General features: G+C 43.0%; 1 protein-coding gene across 2 annotated transcripts in view; it reads right to left on the bottom strand.

Moving 5' to 3' along the window:
• The window catches only part of DRC7 (dynein regulatory complex subunit 7), a 156,989-nt gene that overhangs the window by 100,685 nt on the left and 32,330 nt on the right, over window positions 1-23,974 (bottom strand). For both annotated transcript variants that reach the window (XM_069217357.1, XM_069217358.1), the window contains exons 4-6: window positions 8,462-8,587; window positions 8,157-8,351; window positions 6,552-6,710 (exon numbers count right to left, since the gene is read on the bottom strand). In XM_069217357.1, coding sequence (XP_069073458.1) covers window positions 6,552-6,710; window positions 8,157-8,351; window positions 8,462-8,587 — 480 coding nt within the window. The remainder of the gene's footprint in view (window positions 1-6,551; window positions 6,711-8,156; window positions 8,352-8,461; window positions 8,588-23,974) is intronic.

Below are 23,974 nucleotides of genomic sequence, written 5' to 3'. Positions count from 1 at the left end.
GTGTAGTGTGTAGAGGGGCACTGGGAGTGTAAGAAAACACCAAAGGTAAGAAACAGACCCCAACCCAGAGCCCAGGAAAGCAGGAGTAAAACCCAGCAAGTTTCCTAAAACACCCTAGAAGTCGTGATAGAAGATAATGCAAGAACCAGAAGAGACTGCAAGAGACCAACAATGAATTCCTGGACCTGAAGACCTGTGGAAGAAGGGGACCAAGTCCAAGAAGCACTGAAGAGTCAAGGGAGAACAGGAGCCCCTGGTAACCCCGTTGAAGGTGCAAAAGAAGAACCACCGGTGAGAAGACAAAGTCAGTATTGCACCAAAGAAGACAGATGAGGGTTCTTGGTTGGTGCAGAAGATGTCCCACGCCAGATGGATGAATGCTGTCTGGTTTGTGTCGCTGGATTCCGTCAACAAGCCTTGGTACATGCAAAGCTCTTGGTTAGTGGAAAATGGCACTGCCCAGCACAAGGAGGGACCTGGTGGCCTCTACCCAGGAGGAGGAGACAGAGAGGGCTCTCAGTACCTCAGAGAGCCCTCAGAAGACCAGGCAACATGCAGAGGATTCCCACAGAACTGGGACAAAGGAGGTGCAAATGGAGGCCCACGCAGCACGACACAAAGGTTTCCCACGCCGCCAGAGAACCACTCAGGAAGCTGGATGGAGTGCTGGGGGCCTAAGCTGTGCTGTGCACGAAGAACTTCTTGGAAGATCGCACACAAGCCTTGGCAACTGCAAGTCACATGGTGCATGGGGGTACTGTCTTGTGTGGGGAGCCAAGCTCTTACCTCCACCAAAGTTGACAGCTGGACGTTGGGACTGCCGGAGTCACTTTAGTCCACCACCAGTGTTGCTGGATCCATGCTTGTCATCTGGAGAGGGGACCCAAGTCACTGGTCTTCGCTGCAGAGAAGTGCCTGCTGAAGCAGGGAAGTGGCTCCGTCACTCCAATGGAGATTGCTTTGGTTCTTCTAGTGCAGACTAAAAACAGTCAGTCCTTAGAGGATGCACTACCTGGAACCTGTTGCAGTTGCTGTCAGGAGCTGAAGATACAATGTTGCAGAAGTCGTCTTAGCTTCTTTGTTGCAGTTTTGTACAGTTCCTGGAGCAGTCAGTGGTTGATCCGTCGGTAGAGGATGAAGTAAAGGATGCAGAGGATTCCTGCTGGAGTCTTGCAACCTGAATCTGAAGAAACACCCAGAGGAGAGACCCTAAATAGCCCTGAAAGGGGGATTGGTCACCTAACCAGGTAAGCACCTATCAGGAGGGGTCTCCGACGTCACCTGCTGGCACTGGCCACTCAGATGCTCCCAGAGTGCCCCACCACCTTGGAATCCAAGATGGCAAAACCCAGGGACACTCTAGGAGCTCTGGGCACCACCCCCGGGGTGGTGATGGCCAGGGGAGAGGTCACTCCCCTTTCCTTTGCCCAGTTTCGCCAGAGCAGGGAATGGGGGTCTCTGAACCGGCGCAGACTGGATTATGCAAGGATGACACCATCTGTGCCCTTCAAAGCATTTCCAGAGGCTCTGTGAGGAAACCCCTCCCTTGCCTGTAACATCTATTTCCAAAGGGAGAGGGTGTAACACCCCTCTCCCAAAGGAAGTCATTTGTTCTGTCTTCCTGGACTTGAGCTCCTCAAGCAACAGGAGGGCAGAATCTGTCTGTGAGGTGGCAGCAGCTGGGGCTGCCTGGAAAACCTCATAAGGCTGGTGTGGAAGTACTGGGGGTCCACTGTGGAGCCCCCAGAGTGCATGGGATTGTGCAACCAAAACTGGAATCAGTATTGGGGTACAATTCCCAGTTGTGAGACACCTTACATGGCCATATTCGGGGTTACCATTGTGAAGCTGGACATAGGTATTGACCTTTGTCCAGAGCACGCATAAAATGGCGTCCCCGCACTCACAAAATCTGGGAAAATGGTCCTGGAAGACGTGGGGACACCTCTGCTAGTGCAGGGGTGCCCTCACACACACACATACTTTGCACCCAGCCTTCAGGGTTGGAAGACCTGACATATAGGTGACTTATAAGTGGCCTGGTGCAGTGAAAGTGGCTGTGCATGCACTATTTCACACAGGCTGCAATGGTAGTACTGTAGAAACCTTTGCATGGGCTCCCTATGGGTGGCAAAGACGTGCTGCAGCTTATGGGGATCCCCTGGAACCCCAATGCCCTGGGTACCTTGTTACCATATACTCGGGACGTATAAGGGGGTACCAGTATGCCAATTTGGAGTGAAATACTGAGTTACCAGTACGTAAGTGCATGATCACTGGGGTCCTGATTAGCAGGACTCCAGTGATACAGTCAAAGTCACACTGACAGCAGGCAGAAATTGGGGGTAACATGCCAAAAAGAGGGTACTTTCCTACACATGATGACGTGATGATGTTTAATAATGAAACGTGTTGGCAAAGCTTGTTGGATGCAATAACATTGAAGTAACTTTGGAAATTACATTTCTGAAAGATAAGATTAAACTGGACATCAGACACTTATGCCCTGGATTTGTTTATTTATGGATACCTCCCATCAACAAGTCTCTCAAAGGAGCAGGTTGACACAGTTTAAGAGTTTGCAACATGGCTGCTTAGGAGATATCAGTAAAGAGAAAATACAATTACATTATTTCTGTCTTTCTCTCATTTGCCAAGTTTCTAATAGAAGCATATCTCATGTTTATGTGCTGTGAGCTTGGCCTACTTCATTAAGTAAGGACCTAGATGAAATCTCTAAAAACAAGCTTTCACTGGCCCGTGCATCTAAGATTACACCTTATACTGCAAACTTGTTACTACAATATTAGAGAGGTTAGTCCCATATTTCACTAACCGAGTTAAGACCATGGGTCAATAAAAAATAAAAAAAAGAAGGTAGAACGTCTATGGAGAATTACATACTGTGACTCAGATAACATAATCTACTTATATAGTTGCACTAGTTTTAATAAGTGTATTATATGTAAGCCCTGACAACCATAATATTCTTCAATAATTGTGGTATTCCATTGAAAGAATTATTCAGAATATTTGCTAAACTGACTACTAAGAAGTCAGATCACATGAATAGCCTTTATGTGCAAGACGTTTGAAACCAATGTGTGGTCCACTTCAAGGATAATGTCACTTCAACAAGAAATGACATTAAGATAACCAAAGAAATCACCACTATTACCAATGGTATAATATAGGATGTCACTTTAGCCGCTACCTATAAGGTTTCCTCTGCCTATTGGGCAGGTTTTGAGCTGGTATTGGGAGACCCAAATAATGTTGTAATGATTAAATACAGGCCCGGATCACCTTCGTATCCTATGCCAGTCTGCATTCTTTCTCAATACAGCTCCTTTTGTGTAACATTTACAGTGCCAATTGTTAAGTCTTCTCTTGCCTCAGGTCACTTAACAGTAGAGTACACAGGGCATGATTATCCTCTGGATTAAAATGAAAGGTGAGGAAGACACAAATGTTGCCTACTATCACACTATTACAATGCTGCTGGTAGGTTGTAAAACCATTGAAGCATATGTGGTAAAGCAAATTGACTCCTATGTAGAATCCAATGCCTGCTAGATGATGCCCAAGCAGGCATTCTCCAGGTTACTGGGGCTAACTAGTGACGGTGGTCCACCCATGAAGACCTACAGATGATGGCAGATGTCGACTGCATTAGTAATACTGCTAGATATGTCAGCAGTATTTAACACTCTCAACCACAAAGTCTTCCTAAACAGACAACTTGCAGTGGGCACACAGGAAACCACTCATGACTTCTTCACCTCTTCCCAATTGGATTTGTAACAAAGAGTGAAACTAGGTCCCAGCTGATCAGAAATTATATCTTTTCAGTGCGAAGTCCCACAGGCCTCAGCTCTTCCCTACAAGTATTTAACCTCCTTGTCCAAGCTTTGTCAGTTCAGGTTCGTTCTTTCTGTATGAAGTTGTTTACAGTTGCTGATGATTTTCTAATTATTTTTCACCTTGACTCCAGAGAAAAAGATGACTACTGTTTAATGAACTGTTTGGAACAAGTAAAACTCAGAAGGAACTGTCATTGGCTGAAACTGAACACAGATCAGACCAACGTATTATCAACAGCTAGTAACACTTCACTATGGAACTATTCCTGAGGGCCTTCTACCCTTCGAATTGTCCAGCTGCAGTAAATACTGTAAAGAGTTAGCGGCTGGGATAGACTGTGATGACATCACAGGTCCTTTACAAAGTATCTTTGTGCATCTTCTCAAAGCAGCAAATTTGCCACATTTCTAAGCTGCTACCTTTAATTAGCAGGAAAGCTACTGTCTCAACATTGATTGAATCCAGGTTAGATTATTGTAATTCCATGAATTCAGGAATTAAACCCTCTCTAGTATAGTGACTTAAATTTCTTCAAAGTCAAGTGCCCCAACTGGTGCTGGCTTGCCAGAGAAGTAGTAACTCAAGTGCCATGTTAAGCTCATTACATTGTCTGGCCATTGAGCAGCACATATATTTTAAAGTGTTATACCTTATTCATAAGGCAATATATGGCAACCTGACAGCCCTTCTAAGCAACACAACTGTAAGGTATAACACTTTAGGGCACTTTGTTCCACAGACAGACTGCTATTAAGTACCCCTCGCTTTAAAAGAGCTTGCATAGGAGGAACAGCCTTCTCTGTATTGGCCCCTTTGATATGGAATTTGTTCAACCACAGCATATCTATCCTTTTGCAGAAAGCTAAAGAATTATATTTTCCCATAATAAACACTTGCTGTTCCAGTTGTGGTCATAGCACCATGAGACTTAATTGAGGAGACAGTGTGCTTTACAGGATTCCTATAACATAACAAAACATCACTTAACTCCTTCAAGCATCTTCCTGACAAACTAGCCAGTGCTGGGGGAACCCGGACACCATGTAGCAAAATGGCTAACTTCAAGAAAATACACATTTTAAAACAATCCTTTTCAGTGTGCACCCTAGCATTTAGTATTTCCTTCTGACCTGAACTTCGTCATGAACAAATTCTCATCGCTTTAGGGATAACTGAGTCTCCCAATTCAAGACTCCATTATGGTTCGGTTTTTGGAAGAGGTAAAGATTCCGATGCTATTCCACCAAAGCTCCACTATGTGATGCCAGAACCCTGGAACATCAGAAAGAATACCATAAAGGGTTTTAATTTCCCAGAGGGGAAATGGGATGAAAAGAGAAATACAGCACAAGATAGTCTGGTCTTTGGGAATTCACTAGCATCTTAGAGTTAACACAGGTAGAGAAGGAATGCAGGGTGACACAGTATATACAAGCTACCACGGAGTCATGATCTCATAACCTGAAATATAGTATATCAGGTATGTGTGAATGTATTAGCAATAGTGATTTGCTTAAGATATGGTGCTTGTCTCCATGTTCAAACAAACTTTGACTGCACCCAAGAAGTACCTGGATTCCACTCTCAGATTTCTAAGCACTGCTAAAATTTTGTTTGAACAGGCCTTATAAACATCCGTACAATTCTCAAAAAGCTTTTTTTTTAAAAAGTGGATAAATCTACAAAATACAAAGCTAGGAAGTGGGAAAATAACAAAAGTGCAAGGATACACATGCTGTGAAACGCTGTTGCAGTGGAAACCCTTCAGCTGAAGTCATAACGAGACATCAGATCTAGCTTGCTGCAGCTAATTATCTTGCCCAGGAAGGAAACACTCCAAGAGTCTCGAGTACTGTGAAGCAGGCAGACTATGATTGGCTCTCTTTCAAGTATGATTGCAGGAGTCCCATCTTCTCAGCACCAGCCTCCAACTTTCCATCCTCCAAATCTCCACCCAAGCCTAATTCCCAAACATGTGTCTGTTCTTAAAGGTACACAATCTCTTCTTTGGGTGATTCCATTGTTTATCCATTCGCACCTTGCAGGCCAGCCCCAATTCTCACCTCTCCCAACCACAAGCAGCAAGTAGGACATGTGGTCAAGGCCAACAGCAGTTATCATTGACCCTATACCCGCTAGTCCTTTTTAAACACTTCATCCTCTCTCACCCGTACGTAATTCCATGACTCGACTGCCAATGCTGCCACGATGACTGACTACACATGCATAGCCTAGTTACTCTCTGGATATGCTTATACCCTCACCTTGGCACAAGTATCATCTGCTCTTCTGGAGTCAAACTAGACAAACTTCAAACTATGCAGCAAAATAACCTCATGACTTTCCCAACTTAACTACCTTATAGTTACCTAAGTAATTTGTTTTACTCTAGAGCTAACATCATCCACCTCACCGTACCATAAAATAATAATTGTAGCTACAAACTATGCTGACCTGCAATTAGCAAATTTATATGTCAGAAAGTACCATTTACTGAACATTGAACAGTGTAGGTTTCTCTGCCAAAGCACACACATCAATGAGATCACCCAAAGCTTGCTCTAGGAAACATCTAATAAAAAATAAATAAACAAGCCGGAGGCTTAACAATAGTATACAAAAGCTTTAGCGCAAAGCACCACAACTGCAACTTTATAACTGTCGAGTAGTACAGTTTGGAAACTCACAGCAATCCTTTCCTCTGCCTCCTTCTTTGCTTTCTCGAGAGCAGCTTGAATCTTATCCTCTTTCTTCGCTTCTTGTTGGAGCTCAAACTTGCTTCTCAGGTCCCGAGGTGGCTTCACACCATATTTCGTGCATGCCTTGTTTTTGGTGTCAACAGGGGCCTGCGAGCAAAGAGTACAATGTGGCTACAAACTTTTAAGATCATTCTACAATTTATCTACCTTCTTTCTTCCTCACTAGCCACATTTCTAAAGCTTAAGCATTCAGAAATCCTTTAATTATACCCTTACAATAGTTGCTTCCATAATCACACCCAGTGCTCTCTTCACCCTATACTCCTTACTTATTCTCATTTGCATGCCACCTCAGGTTTCCTTCTCAAATTACAGATCTCTTTACACCCTCAACCCCACTGCAATGAAAGAATAATTCTCTCTTTACTTTTTGCCTTTCAGCTTCAGTCATAAGGACCTGATTTGGAGTTTTGTAGTAGAAGAAGATCCTCCAATTTCTAGAGTAAACTCTAAATATTGAGGACAGTCTGCAGTCTGAATTTCTTTCTCCAGTACTATCTGCATGATGGGGATGCGTCAGCTGATGGATTCTATTCCCTATTTCAAATTTCCTCCAGAAATGGGTGAATATTCAGTTACCACAATCTCTATATTGGGCACTAGGTTTCCAGGCCTGAGTGTTTTATCCGTGTTGGTGCTGGAAACAACTTTCCCACAATGGGCCTGATTCTCAATTAGGCTGGGTCTGGGATTTTTACATCCTGCTGTGGCCAGACCCCCCTTTCTGATGCGAAGGATGCTTAAAAGCCCTTGCACCACACACAAACGTATCAGTAAGTGTCACAAATCCCCTGGCACATGATTAATAATGAGGCAGGAAATGCCTGAAGACTCGTAATGAAAATTTGTGAGTGCAAGGATAGGGGCCAGCACAGGACAGCAGGTCAATACCCCAGCACTTGAAATTACAATTTGCCCACATTGTGAACTCGGTCTCTTAATCAGATAGAGGTCCTAATGCTACAAGTGGCATATTATATTTCAGACTTCAGGGAGAGAATGCAGTGGTCTTCCGCCCACTGGGTGTCCCTCGCAATGTTCCCAGCCTACACAAGCAGGGTTCAAGCCAGTAACTTTAAATACTTTAAAGATATTTAACAACTGTCCTGAGCAGGCGCTAACCATTTTAGTATTTTCCACCTTAAAAGCTGCCACAAGTCATTTGAGCATTCATTTGTGAATTGCTATGGGAGGGGGCATACTTTTGCCTCCACTTTTCTCTAGAAATTCACAAAGGGTTACAGGGTCTGATTTGCAATTCTTTACTGTATGTGTGACTCACAAAGCACTTTTGTGTATGTAATTCCTGAAGCTGCATAGGCAAAGTCAATTATACTGGCTTCGATGATTGAAAGCCTTTTGCAAATCATGCAAGTGTCTACTCTGTCTGCCACAGTGATGGCTCTCTTCAAGAGGTTAGAATTAACCCCTAACAGTCCTAGCGAGGGCTTCACTCTCAAAGAAACACCGTCGCTGCCAAAGGCAGTGACAGTCATGAGATACAAAGTAGCTTCTGACATTGACTCCTCTTACCTCCTCTGGCTTCTTTAGCACTAGGCATTCTTCCCTTGTCTCATCCATCAGGCACATCTCCTTGGTGGCATACCCAAATACGCAGTAAGCATCATAGCCAGCACCGATGAGGAAGGAGCAGAGCAGGACGCTAAAATCAAAGCAATTACCGACCTGAAGCTTCAGTACAGTGTTTGGTGAGTAGAGGTGATGAGGCTGCAGGAAATGACAAAAATATAACACAGCCAATGTGAGATTACAACTTTCTACATCACAGCAGCCTCACAAGGTTCCACACAGATCAGGAGGATCTGGTCTCTCCTTACCGGCTCAATCGGTGGATGAAGGAACTGAGCGGAGAGATACTCAGACACAAAGTTTGCACACTGGTCCCATGCATATAGATCTGGGAATGGCAGCAACGTTGGTCGCAACGTGGTACTCACAAACTTCTGAAGGAGAAAGAATGAAGCATAAGCAGAAGCTGTATTTATGTTGCATACCATGTAACCAAGAATTCAATGACAGGTTCAACACCCAACAATAACAACAATCAAAACAATCACAAACAAAATGTGACCGACATAAAAATGCAGCTTTCATATTCCAACTGAGCAATGGGGCAAAAGGACCCAGAAACTCTAAAATAGCAATGTGGCCAATACAAACCCTACATAACAATGGGTGTTATAGATTTCTTTACTCGTACTTTGTAGGTCTTGAAACAACGAAGTGACTTACACAACATGCGCCTTATCACAACATGAGTCAATGTGCCTGACCACTCAGTCCGAAAACAAAAGAAAAATGTGGGTTCTGCATAGTGATTGAATGTTGCAGTTCCCTACAGCTCAATGCATTTCACACACAGAAAGAAACATGTTTTCTCTGTTCCCCACTGAAGTATTCTGAAAAAAAAGTAAGATTTACAAATCCTAATGGAACAATGTATTTTGTGCATGTGGGCAGTGCAATGCAAATTACACCCTCTGTTAATACTATGGGGGTCATTCCGACCGTGGCGGTCGGCGGTGAAGCTGCGGGAAGACCGCCAACAGGCTGGCGGTCTTTTTTTTTTTTTTAATTCTGACCATGGCGGTCTCCAGCCCGGCGGTCGTCACATACCGCCGGCGGTATTCCAACCCGCCTGACCCCGGCCTACCGCCATGGATTTCATGCGGTTTGGGACCGCCATGAAATCCATGGCGGTAGGCACTATCAGTGCCAGGGAATTCCTTCCCTGGCACTGATAGGGGTCTCCCCCACCCCAACCCCCACCCGACTCCCTCCCCTACCGCCCCACCACCCCTGCAACCCCCAAAAGGGTGCAGGACCCCCGTCCCCCCCGATCCACAACATATACACACACATACACACTTACATGCACGCATTCATACACGCATACATGCACATACACACCCCACCCACATTCATACACGCATACATGCACATACACACACCCCCCGCATTCATACACGCATACATGCACATACACACATCCCCCCACATTCATACACGCATTCACGCACCCTCTCCACATACACACACGCACACCCCCATGCACGCACACAACACACAACACCCCCCCGCCCCCCTTCCCTAACGGACGATCACCTTACCTGTTCCTGGTGATCCTCCGGGAGGGAACGGGACCCATGGGGGCAGCTCCGCCGACGCCGCCACGCCAACAGAACACCGCCACAGCGAATCACAGGTCGTGATTCGCTGGGCGGTGTTCTGTTGGCGTGGAGGTAGAGCTACCTCCACTTCCCCGCCTGCCGCCAGTATGGCTGTTGGCGGCGCTTCGTCTGGAAATGGGCGGAGCGCAGCCAAGAGTCAGAATGGCCCGTGCAGAAGACCGCCAGCACTGGCAGTCTTCCGTACGGCGGTCCCTCGGCGGTCTTGCTGAAAGACCGCCGAGGTCGGAATGACCTCCTATATGTTTTACACCCCCCCCCACAGTGCAATTTGAGGAAATGATGTTAATTCCATATCCTGGGGAAGCAATGCGACCATGACCTCACAATGAGGGAGACACACCAAAAACAATGACACTTAAATCTACAACATCACTATGTAGTTTTGTAAACTACAGTGGGCTAGTACCATCAGCATAGATTGCACAGCCCAACCAAAAAGTTGTTAAACACCCAGACAAGGCATTTGTATTACATACAATGGCACAATGAAGCGGCTCATTTAATTCTTGATGGACAGAGTAATTACTGTTGCCACAGCAGAATATTTTATTCCTGCCATAGAAAGGGGGCTCCGTCTGCTGTATTTATAGATGTCTGCTGCCCATGTGGACATCTCTTGCATTTCCAAGAACCGCCATCACATCAGTACCAAGAAATGCATTGTACGTTGGGTGGATGGCTTTGTCAACATGACGGAGCCATACATCAAGCTTACAACTTTATTTTTGTTTTCGAAAAGAAAATCCCAAAGCAGGATTTTCTTTTTGAAAATAAAAAGAACAATGACCCTCTTGCCATGGAAACATTCTCCCATGACATGGGGGGGGGGTCATTTAAAAGTTTTCAATGCCCCTTACCGCTATGTTTTTCATGGCAGTGATGGCCAGTGAATACTGGCCATGTGTCCACGCACTCTAAATCGGGCCGACCGACACATAACCAAACATCCAATGGCTCAAAAAGATGTGTGTAGCCAGTGGAATCGGTGCCTCTGCTGTCTACCACTTAAGTTTCACCGACTCTAAATGAGGTGGCAGACTTTCAGGTTGGTGGAAAGGGAAAAACACCCCATGACTGAACAATGTAGTTTAAACACCCTGGGGCTGAATCAGTGGCTCACACACCATTAGACAAATTTGTTGCTTAGACAATTGGTGCAAAACTGGTCTTACACATCCCAAAACAAACAGACTAATAAAGACTGTGACGCAACATTGTGGCTTATATATACTTTTAAAACTATCTGACTTACTGCTCCTGATGGAATAATTTGACTTGTACACTCTGTGCCTGATTTAATTTCACTTAGAAATAGGGCTCACGAACCGAGACATGACTCAGACTCCCATTGCAACAATGTACAGTATGACTCACATGCTCTGGTGCCATTATTACCTTTAGTACAATAACACAACAATGTCTCTTACAGACCGAACACAACACCATTGCCTACATACCATGGCACAACACAGTCCGACTTATAGACACATATAGACTTAATCATCCAAGCTCAAAAGAGGAATCTTACTTTTACGTCTTCGAGATGTATGATGTACCTTGCAGGACTGCCAAGACATCTGGTAAAAATGTATTCTTAGCTATGACCCCGTATTTTTGGATTGTTGCGCACTGCATATATCAGTGGATGCCAGATGTTAGCACTGTCAATGCCTCAACTACTGCTAGTGCAGATAACTCACCAAACATGTAGTTGAACTACAACAATTGTACATTAGAGTGTGGCAGAGGCCATCTTGTTCTTAAACGGTCAATCCCTTCATTCTCAGGACAAATATAACTAAACCTGTGTTAGGGATTAAAGCTAAATGGCAAAGACCACTTTAACTCCTGCAAAGGACATACCCTACTCCTGTTTTGCTAAATACATTTTAATTAAGAGGCTAAGTGACTTAAGTGTGCCCAGAATGACATATGTATGTGTCACCAAGGTCTGAACGGATGTTATGTTGTTTTTTCAATACTCCTGTTATAAGAAGGAAAACACCATACTAAATGAAACTTTTAAAAAACAGTATTGGCTACCCTTAACTCTGTTTAAAAATTACAACTTAAAAATAATCAAAAGTAAACAACTTCCATCCTGAGGCCCAAAACCACAGTAAACTTTTTGGGTAGTTTATTTGAAGTATCATGATGATGCTTGATTTAGCACAAGCAGACTTATCTCTGGGTAGAGAAAATATATTGTTCTTTTCCTAAGTTCAAACAATGGGTTTAACTTTGAGAAATCTATAAATGGATACTCTAATATCTGGTGACAGAAGGCTAAAATAAGGGATAAAGTACCCCCACCGTACATTCTAAAGATATTGCAGGTCACTGAGGAGTTCCATTAATCCATAAGGTTATGGAACTCCAAGGTGACTTGCAATATTATTCTCTACGATACATGGTCACGCCATCACCTTTACCACAAACCACTTAAAACCTTGGTATGTAGCTCTTTCACATGAAAGAGCGAGCATGTTTGCAAACACGAAGAATACAAATTAAATCTCAAGTGCAAAAATTCAACACATCAAAAACCGGTTAGATATTTGTGTCAAATCGATATTAGAAACAGTTCAATACAAGTCAGTTAAAAAAGGTGCAGTAACTCAGAATGTGTAGAAATATGCTGAAAGGTTCGAGCTGTCTTCTATCTAATAAGTGCAAAAAATAAAAACATTCTTTGCTTGTCACTGTAAGCTATTACAATAGAGCAGCTGAAATCAAAGAAATGTTACATTTTTGTTGTTTTAAATAGTTGTTTCAATTTCAATTATGCCCCGTTACCTGACCTGCCTTTCACCTCGGCTGCTGTCTCTGGCAGCAGGCACTGTGACTTCAGAATTTGACTGTAATATAGCCTTAGAACCCGCCGTAGCGGGCTCTACCGGCTATTAAAGGCCCGCTCCCCGCGTTAAATGCCCGAGCCAAAGGCGAGGGCATTTAACAAGGGAGAGGGACTTTAATAGCCCGTAGAGCCCACTACGGCGGGTTTTAAGGCTATTAGAACATTCTGCCACTCAGGGCAGAATGTTCTTTTAAAAAAAAAGAATTTTCACGGAGCCCGAGGGGATTAAAATCCCCTCGGGCTCCCCTCGGCTTTGTTCACAGCTGTTGCTGTGAACAAAGCGAACATTGGAATGTTGGCGTTGCGGGCTTTTACCGGCCAGTAAAAGCCCGCAGCACTCCAATGTTTTCAATGGAGCCCCCAGCATTCCAATGTTCTAATAAATAAAACAAAGGCCTCAAGGAGACCAAGGGGATTGAAATCCCCTCGGGATCCTTGAGGCAACAAGAACATTGGAATATTGGCATCTCTCAGCCATTAGAAGCCCGGGGCACTCCATTGTTTTCAGTGGAGCTCCCAACATCCAAATGTATAGCCTTAGAACCCGCCGTAGCGGGCTCTACCCGCTATTAAAGGCCCGCTCCCACATTAAAGGCCCGAGCCGAAGGCAAGCAGTAGTGGCCTATATGAACTGGTATAGGCCCGCTTCTCTCAACATTTCAATATCCCTAATACACAGCATCTGCCTTTCTCTTTCTCATGTCTCTCCAAAATGTATTATTTAGGTGGAGGAAAGCGAAATGCAGAGGCCACAGCAGGTCACACACAGCGTTCACCCTTTTTCCTGTAGCTCAGTCCTACTAAGGCTTCAGATGGAGGGAGGGGTGAAAGCTGCCATGCTCCTTCGTCTCCCTGGTATGGCTGAACTACAAAAGGCGGTTCAGCGAAGCCAGGGTGAACCAGCCCTTTTTCACAGCTCTTGCTGTGCATGTTCAACAGCTGGCAGCTGTGGCCCTGCATGAGCAGTTAGCTGTAGAACATTCACAGCAAGAGCTGTGATACAAAGGCTTCAGAGCTGAAGGGGGTTTTTAGGGTCGAGCCTGCGTTGCATGCGCTCGCGCATGCGCTTCGCAGGGAGACTCTTTTGTATTTATAAAAGGGCTCGGAGCCCTGTCAACTTCACATCAGTGTTTTTTATTGGTTGGTGGGCTTCCCTAATAAAATCTGCTTGCTTTCATTAGTCGAAGGCATGCATATGGCATGTCTTTTCCGGTGGCTAGCCCTCCACCAGGGCAGTGACCAAGTACAGAAAACATGCGAGGCTCGCTGTTTTCCATCGGGCTCATGGACTTTTTTTTCTCTAATTAACGAGCCCGATCTCGCTTGGCAGAAGTCGAGCGCTTTACGTACTTGAATTCACTTTTTCGGGTTATGTACATAAATGCACTTTTGCCCAATAGGTGAAAAGTCGGGTTTAGGAGTTTACAACGCGATCAGCTCCAACATGAGCAAACGCGAGACCCGATGCATTGTAAATGCTTGTTTCAACCCAGTCAGGCTTCGAGAGGCCTTTGATTTACTAATTGGAACATTCTGCCGTCAGCTGCCATTAATGGCCCACTTCCTTGTTAAACACTGGAGTTGGCCTTTAATGGCCTGTATAGCCTGCTACGGTGGGCTATAAAGCTATAATAGAAGTTGAATTCTGACATTGTTTCTTTATAATCAGCAACTGGGTGCGTTCAAATCGCCAAGTATAGAGAAATTAGACGTGTTTATACAGGGTTTGCAGAATCCCAGGTATTAGATAATTTCACCACGAGTAATTACTGCCAACAAGATTAAGCATGGTGGCAAGAATTCCAAAATTTGAAATTAACTTCTGTTCATGAGTCGATTTTATGGCCACAGTTGTGGCTCGCAGGGTTCTGCCTAATGATATCCACTGCATAAAATGTTCTTAAATGTTTTCACATTTTCTTCAGAAAGGTATCACGCATTTTTTGTTGAAGGTCTCTGAAGTTTAGAATGGCTGAGAATGGCAGACAGTTGTGCTACTGGCGGCGGTGGCAACAGTGTTTCCCCTCTAATTCCAAGTTTATGACACCACAGAGCAGGGGTATTTGATAAGAGTGAACCTCTGCAAATGTTTTATCTTTATTAAAACATTTTTTTCAAGAAATCAGATACAGTTTTAAAAAGGGATAGCGCATCGGAGGTGCCCGGGAGCAGTATTCTGGGGCAGGAGCCCTTTAAAAATCAAATCGCACTCCCGCCGTCGCGGGAAGCGCATCGAAGGTGCCGGGGAGCAGTATTCTGGGGCAGGAGCCCTTTAAAAATCAAATCGCGCTCCCGCCGTCGCGGGAAGCGCATCGGAGGTCCCGGGGAGCAGTATTCTGGGGCAGGAGCCCTTTAAAAATCAAATCGCGCTCCCGCCGTCGCGGGAAGCGCATCGGAGGTGCGGGGAGCATTATTCTGGGACAGGAGCCCTTTAAAAATCAAATCGCGCTCCTGCCATCGCGGGACGCGCGCGGGCGGTGCCCGGGCCAAGGGCGGGCCCGTCATTGCCAGGAAGAGGCAGGGCAGGGCCACCCCCCTGACATCCATTCAAAGACGTCTGGATTAGGCAGCTCATAAGTCCATGGCTGCCTGAAGGTACTGTGTCAGCGCTTATTTTTTTTTTAAAAAGGACTTTATTGAGGATTCCAGCCATACTGACGGGGTGGGGGCCAAGTCCCCCTTTAATAGTGTAGTGTGCTCGATATTGTCCGCCAGAGTCCGGAGGAGGCTGGGCTGGGCCCCCCCCTTCTCATTTTCAGTAAGAGATCTGCTTGTATTTAAGAGAGTAAAGCTTAAATCTTAACATTTGTCACGTTTAATCTGAGAAGCTAATACTCCTTATTCAGCTCTACCTTCACTAGACCTTCCTCCAAATTCTTATATCACAAATGCTTATTGGATATAACTTGGAGGGCTCCACTCAACAAGTTTACAGCCAGCGTGTGGGATATTCCCACCCCACAGTGGAGATTGACAAGCAGGACCAGACATTCTCGAGGCAGGCCCTTTAATTAAAAAATAATAAAAGTACCTACCTGTATTCAAAAGGACTTTACCTCCTAGTCTCCTCAGGGATTAAGAAATCCGTGCCTGGCACTTTAGGCCACTTCAACCAACACCATCAGGGCAAGAATCCGGAGGCCTGGAACTGGTTCCAGTAGAGCCGAAGCATTAAATAGGTGACTAAAGACATGGGAAAACGCAAGGCATCAGAACCCCCAAGGGGGAAGGAGAAATCCACAAAAAAAACTTAGGAATGCAGGCGAGAACTGTACTATAGCTGAAATTGATGATCTCATTGAGGAGGTAGAGTCATTACTATGCAATAGGGCTACCCCCGGGAAGGTCCTGATAAAAAGATTACCTCCTACTACACAAAGAAAGCAGAAATAGCGAAAGATAAGCTGACAGAGAATGTTAGCCAGCAAGAGGGGAAGGTATCGCCCGATATTAGGACAGGTAGCCCCAAAGACGCCATAACTCGAGCCATACACCCAAGCACCATAGATAGTATCAGGAAGAAGGGCCACATGCAGAAGAGTGATGTTGTGTGCTCCAACAAGTACGCAGTCTTGGCAGAACTCGTTACTAATAAAGTACAGAATGCACAGGAGGGGGAATCTGTGGATGAGCTAGATCAAACCATCCCAATAGTACAGTCAGCTAGAGAGAAGATCTCACTACCCAATGAAGAACTAGAAAATTATTTAAAACACAAAACAAGAACTCTAGTAGATCTTTATGATCTACTTTTTGGCTTAATCCAGGAAGTTAGGGAATTAAAACACGAAGTAAGAACCTTATCAGATATTGTGGAAAAGGGGGGGGACAGGGGAACCCACAGAGCTCAGAGTGAAAAGGAGAACCCCTTAGCACCACTACATGCACAAGGTAGACCTACACGTCCTCAAAGTTTGAATGCCCAACCCAACCCTATCCCAGCTATAGCCAAGATTTCACATCAATCACAGGGATGCATGAGAGGGGTAAATGAGGGAAATACTGGATTACGTAATTATCCTATAAGCAAGGCTGGAGTTCTACGCCAAGAAACAGGGAACTTTCGAAGAGAACCCCGCCTGGAAACAGGGCTACAAAAAGAAAAAGGTGGTACCTACCCCGAAGCCCTATTCCCTAGCACATAATGATCGTATCCCTCCCACCACATGGAGCCGTTACTTTGAGGGGGAAAAGAGTCCTACTAGGACCAATGTTGTTTATCTGTTAAATGTTCCAGAAATTGGCCCAAAATAGCATAGAAGACGAGGATTCCCTAAAGAATAAGCTTATACACTGGATCAGGTCCAAAAGACACTGCCTATCTATAATCCGCTCAGATATTACGAGGGCAGAAAGAATGCCAGGAGAGACGGGGAAGCAGGACGTTGTTGCACTGACATTCAAGGATGGAAGATTAAAGGAAGGTCTGATTGATATGGAACAGAGAACCACTGCCCCCAAAATTAATGCTATGAGATTTAGCCCGGACCCATTCATTACCAAACCCATAGTCCAGAGGGTCAAACATAATAATGGGGGAATGCAAATGAGAAATGGAGATTCCAATCTTGAAATAGTAGATTGACTAACCCAGTTAGATCAGGCACATGTGGGACCAATTGGGGACTCAACAGTAGCTGAGCCCCATGAAGGGAATAATTTTCATGCTAGAGGGTTAGGGAGTATAGGGGAGTATTTGCCCCGTAGGAAGGAATTGACTGCATCCCTGAGCTCCATTTCTAACGCCACGACCTTAAATGGAAGGGGAATAGTCACTATGATCTCCTAGAATGTAGCGGGCCTAAAAAGTAAGCTTATAGATCCTGAATTGCAGGACTACATCGATCATTATCATGTTTGTCTCTTCCAAGGGACCTGGCTTAAGGATCCACTGCACAAATTGGGATATAAAACCTTTTTTATTAGTGCAACTTCAGCAGCCAGAGGGAGGCTGTCTGGGGGATTGGTTGCATGGGTGAAAATTTCACTAAATATTGAGATACATACACAAGTCACAGAGTCAGAGGATATTTTGTGGTTGGTATTGGGAAATAAAAATAAGGTGATATCCTACTTGTTCAATGTGTATATAAGGCCTAGAAGGACAAATCTGGAGTCACCTGAAGTAGAATTATTAGATGGCTTGCTCAAAAAGATTCCAGTAGGAGAGACAATTATGATAGGGGCCGATTTTAATTGTAACTATGAACCTATAATTGGACTTGAACATTTAGCAGAAGACGAAGATCGAACTAGAGCAATCCCCCATCTAACAATAGAAAAAACTGTCCCTGGTACTGTGGCCGTCCTGCAACTTATGGGCCTCACACTAAAGCACGGACTGAGGGCGTGTAATGGCAGAGTGGGTGAAGGAGGCCTTAATATGGATACTTTCCAGAGAGGCAATTCAACCTCGAAAATAGACTATATTATGCATAGCATAAGTACATGGGAAAGATTAGTGACTTTTAAAATAGACAAAAGGAGGGAAAGCTATCATTTTCCTTTAATAATTGAACTCAGGGGCCACCTCCTGGAGCTGGAACATATAGAACATGATAAGGTGAAGTTACAACCCACTCTTAGCAATAATAGAAGGGTTGTAAAATGGCCAGCAATATTAGGCAACTTGGGCGTTATGACAAATATCTATAATATATATGCTGATCTTTTGGAGCCTCATGCTCATATAAATTGTATTGATATCCCCATTATGGCCATTCATCAGTCAATGAGCACTGCACTAAGACCTTACCTAACCAAACAGATACAGCAAAAGCATAAAAAGGAGAAGGTGCAAACCACCCCATCCACTCCATGGTATACGATCAAATGCAGGGAGGGGAAACCAATATTGATAGAGGCCCTAAAACAAAAAAATCCACTAGCTGTACAACAGGCAAGGGCTAGCTATAAGAAAATACTGGCTACAGCCCAAAGTAATTGGGAGGATCAAAAATGGCAAGATCTGCTGGAAGCAGCCAAACGTAATGACGCAATGACCTTCTGGAAAACAGTTACTCATGGCAGTAAAGTGGGGATATTCAATACAGAACATCATATAGACTCCAAAGCGTGGGTTAACCATTTTACATACCTGTTGTAATTTAGTTGTAATATTTTAAGGTAGCAACATGTAATTACATATAGGCAGATTTTGTTAGATTAGAGGTTATGACATATTTAAATACAAGTGGTACGTTCCCCCCCCACCTTCCCTTTAGAATGGAATGTTCTGACTGTTGGGTAGAGGAGTTCACAATAGAATGTTGGGAGAGAGAGCTGAGAGAAGAGGAGATGTGAAGAGCTGATGAGGAGAAGTGGAGATGAAAATAAAGCGTGATTCTAAAGAACCATTGATCTTTTTTCATTATAACACTGGCGACGATTGTAGTGCGAAAGGGGGCACTTTCATCTCTACCCCTTGTGCTGCATCCTCATCAAAGTGACCACCATTTACTTAAGGTACTGTTATTCTTAATTAAATGACTGGATAATCTAGGAGTCATAAGGATCATCCCGTTTATTCAACAAGTACTTTACTACAAAATGCAGCTATGCAGATAGCACTATTACTGATTTTTCAAGTCTTAAAATATTAAGCATAGTGTTGACAAAACAAAACAAAACCTGATATTAGCAAAGTTAATTCAGAAAGAAGAGCTAAACCAGCAAGAAGAGTTCATAAGGTTAGCCTTTCAATTCAACAATAATTTTACAAGGAAAAAAAATATAAAGCACAGGTTATGAACAGCGACCTTTTCTGAGAGGAAAGGTCAAGAAGACACAATCAATCACATGACAGATATTCCTGGAAGGAAAGGAAAATAAATGTGTCTTTTACCAGCATTATTTCATGAGAGGCAAGCACAGGTTATGAACAGCGACCTTTTCTGAGAGGGAAGGTCAAGAAAATCAATCTATCACACACAAGTATTTCATCTATGAGGATCTATTTTTAAATAACACAAGTTAATGGTCTATACTGACAATAATGCAAAATGAATGCACAAGAAAATAAACGGTCTTTTTCTGACGACATTTTATGAAAGGCAGCTCTGAAACGGAACATTCGTATTATATTTAACTGTGTGGAAGCGCGCACAATTACATGAGGAGCATATCTCATTAACTTTTAATCCACAAGAGGTTGTACTTTGCGAATTACCTCAGCTTTAGTGGAGTTTTTGAAACGGTTGAGGATCATCTGTACTTCGGTTTCAAATGCAGTTTCACTGAATAGTCTTACTCCAGCAATTGGACCTGCATATTGTTGTGACGCTGACAGGCACAGCATGAACGTTTAAGAAGCATTGGTAATGATATTAGCCTGTTGGTGGTAACGCTGACAGGCAAAGCTCTTTCCTGCTTGTGGCATTGTGGGAAATTTACTGTTCTCAGGGCTTTTCCTCTAAATCGCCCTACTGTTCTCAGGGCTTTTCCTCTAAATCGGCCTACTGTTCTCAGTGCTTTTCCTCTAAATCGGCTGCAACACTAGACTGTGCATTTTCTTTAATGTCTTCATAAATATGCATTCAACTGTTACTATTTAGATTTAATAACATGTGATGATTGCTATATTTATTTTCTAACTTTTTAATGTTTATAGTTGCACTTTGAGAATACACTTGATAGTACATAGTAATTGCTATATTTTATACATACATAACTATTTAAATCACACTACCCTTTAGAAATGGCTGCAGCGGGCATGTCCCAGCCAATTCCATTTTTAAATGAAACTGGAGAACCTAACATCCCATGGAAAGAATGGTTAAAAAATTTTGAATCATATTTAATTGCCATTGGTGGAGATAAATTCAACCCACTCAGGAAACAACACATATTGTTACACAATTTAAGGACGCACGGCAGAAAAATTTATGATACGTTACCTGAACCTGATTTTCCAGATGGACAAGTACAGGATGATTATGTCACCACATATATGAAATTGGAAAAACAGTTTGGAGACAGAGTAAATGTGGTCTTAGAACGTCATAAATTTTTCTGTCGTTCCCAAGGCAAACAAGAGAGTGTGACTAATTACGTTGCTGCTCTAAGGGGATTGAGTACATTATGTAACTTTGGGAATCTTAATGACTCACTAATTCGAGACCAAATAGTCCGTTGTACTAGTAATGTAAAAATTCAGGAAAAATTACTACAAAAACAACCTGATCTGCAGGAAGCAGTGGAAATAGCAAAATCCATTGAGCACACACAGCTATGTTTACAAGAAATCACATCTCCTTCTGCTTCTTCTGATCAAGTTGCAGAGATTAAGGTAAATGCAGAAGAAGAAAAAGTTATGAAAATTAAAACTGGAGGTAAACAACCTATAAAAACCACTAATCCTACAACAGGATTAAAATGTTACCGCTGTGGGAGCAGCACTCATTTGGCGAACTCTACCTTTTGTCAAGCCAGGACAGCCATATGTAGAAAATGTAATAAAAAAGGCCATTTTGCCATAGTGTGTAGGGAGGTGTCTAAATTTGATAAACAATATGAGCATAAAAAGGTAGATGATTCTCAAGAAGTTAAAAAGATAATACTGCAGGTTAAAAAGGAACAGGAAAATTCTTTTCAATATCCTCAGTGTAATATTTCCCTTGATGGCAGTCCAGTAACAGTTTTCGCTGACTCTTGCTCACCCTTTACAATCATAAATGAACTGGATTTTAAAGGTATTGGTAAAGAAATGTCCGCCAGATTGTCAAAACCAGACATTAATCCCAAGGGTTATAACAAAGACCCCATCCCTCTTAAAGGGATGTTCAAGGCTTTAATATCATTTAAGGGTCGTACCACTGTAGGGAAAGTTTATGTAGTTGAAAAAGGATCCAGTTTACTGGGTTGGCAGCATCAGAAGGAGTTGGGAATCAAACTGGACCCTAATAATCCGGAACAAGTGCTGCTCATGGACAAAAATAACTCTAATGAGTTGATTTTCCAGGAATTTCCTGAGATTTGTACTGAAAAGTTAGGTCTACTGGCAGGCTTCCAACATAAAATTACATTAAAACCTAAGGCTGAACCGATAGTACATAAAACTAGACAAATTCCACACTTACTTAGAGACCCTCTTAAAAAGGAATTTAAGAGACTAGAATCTCTAGGAATTATTCAACCAATTGAGAGTTCAGAATGGTTATCTCCCATCGTAATTGCCAAGAAACATAATTGTGACGACATTAGGGTGTGCATTGATTTGAGAGATTTGAACAGAAACATTTGGGTGGAAAGACATCCACTTCCTATTATTCATGAAATATTAAGCACCATGGGGGAGGCAGCATGTTTTTCCGTGCTGGATCTCTCCAGCGCATACTACCAGGTTGAACTTCACCCAGATTCCAAATGGCTCACAGCTTTCACTACACCCCTAGGATCGTATATGTTCAATAGAATGCCATTCGGGCTTGCATCAGCTGCGGCCGTATTTCAAAAAATCATGCAACGTGTTTTGGAAGATACCCCTAAGACTCTATATTTTCAGGATGACATTTTAATATATGGAGCAAATGTAGAGGAACATGATACAAACTTAAAAAAGGTACTTAGTAAACTAAAAATGGCGGGTTTGACATTGAGAAAGGATAAGTGTCAAATTAGAGTAGATTCAGTTAATTATTTAGGGCACACTATTTCTAAAGATGGGTTCAAACCTAAAACTTCACTAGTGGAAGCTGTTAAGAAGGCAGAGGCACCAAAAAACAAGGAAGAATTAAAATCTTTTCTAGGCCTTGCTGAGTATATGACAAAATATGTCAAGGGATTCTCAGAGATATCATATGACCTAAGAGAGTTACCTTACAAATGGATAGAATGTCATGAATCTGCATTTCAAAGGATTAAACAAGCCATTGTAACAGCACCATTCCTAGGTACTTTCAATCATGAAAGGAAGACTATTCTTACTACTGACGCGAGCAAAAAAGGTTTGGGAGCCACTTTATCCCAAGTGGTTGATGGTAAAGAGAGAATTGTACCATTTGCTTCTAGGGCTTTAAATAAGGCAGAATCCAATTACTCAGTAATTGAAAGAGAAGCTCTGGCTTGTTTCTGGGCTATAAAACATTTTAAATTCTTCCTTTGGGGTACACAATTTACTTTACGTACAGACCACAAACCACTAGTTTATGTTTTCTCTACAAAAAGTTTCTACAACTGTACACCTAGAATTGCTAGATAGATTTTAGGCCTGGAGAGCTTTTGTTTTAAGATTGAGTACCTACCGGGTAATAATAATTGTGCTGTGGATTTTCTATCTAGAGTACCGTTGACTATAAATGAAGACTATGAGACCCCGGAATACCCAGTAATGGTTGTTTGTACTCTGGCTATCAGTGAAGAAGAATGGAAGTTGGCTGACCATAAGGATGAATCCCTATCCTTATTGAGAACATTAGCGAAGGAGGGATGGCCGGAATTTAGGAGGGATCTGGACGAAACACTAAAAAACTATTGGGAGGTTAGACATGAAATAAATGAAAACGGACATTTTGTTTTAAGAAATGATAAGATAATACCACCGGCAGGATTGATACACAAAATTATCAATCTGGCTCATGAAGGTCATTTAGGCAGGAGCCTCACAAAAGCTCGTGTTAGAGAAAGATATTGGTTTCCTAATATGGACTCTATGATAGAAAATGAAGTTAAAAATTGCATTAAAGATGCGTGCAGTGACAAAACTAAAATTATTCGTAAAACTCCTATATATCCTGTGGCGGTACCAGACAAGCCTTGGACAAAATTGGCATTAGACATCATAGGGCCTATCAACATGAAAGGTGTTATGAAACGTTTTGCTTTAGTACTGATTGATTATTACTCGCATTGGATTAATGTAAAAATGGTAAGCCAAATCACCACTGAATCAGTTATAAATTTCCTTAAAGATGCTTTTGCTATGGAAGGAATACCCGCCACCTTGATCACTGACAATGGAGTTCAATTAACTTCATCAAAAATGAAAGATTTTCTTAACTCTTTAAACATACACCACCTCACTACAGCGCTATATTGTCCCAGGGCAAACGGTTTAGTCGAAAGGACCAACCGCATGATTAAAGAGTGCATCCAGTTAGCTAGTGTAAACCAAATAATCATTGAAAATGCTATTCGAGACATGTTATGGGCGTACCATTCTACTCCAAATTCAGTTACAAAAATTTCTCAATTTTCTGCTCTAAGGGGCAGGAAACCAAGTACCAAACTCTTCCCTTCATGGTTAGGTGGAGGAGGAAAAAGTGATGCCATAAACTCCACAATTC

This window comes from Pleurodeles waltl, chromosome 12 (assembly GCF_031143425.1).
Source record: "Pleurodeles waltl isolate 20211129_DDA chromosome 12, aPleWal1.hap1.20221129, whole genome shotgun sequence".
Taxonomy (NCBI): Eukaryota; Metazoa; Chordata; class Amphibia; order Caudata; family Salamandridae; genus Pleurodeles; species Pleurodeles waltl.
The sequence above is the reverse complement of the archived record's forward strand: the minus strand, read 5'-3'. Positions and strand labels throughout refer to the sequence as shown.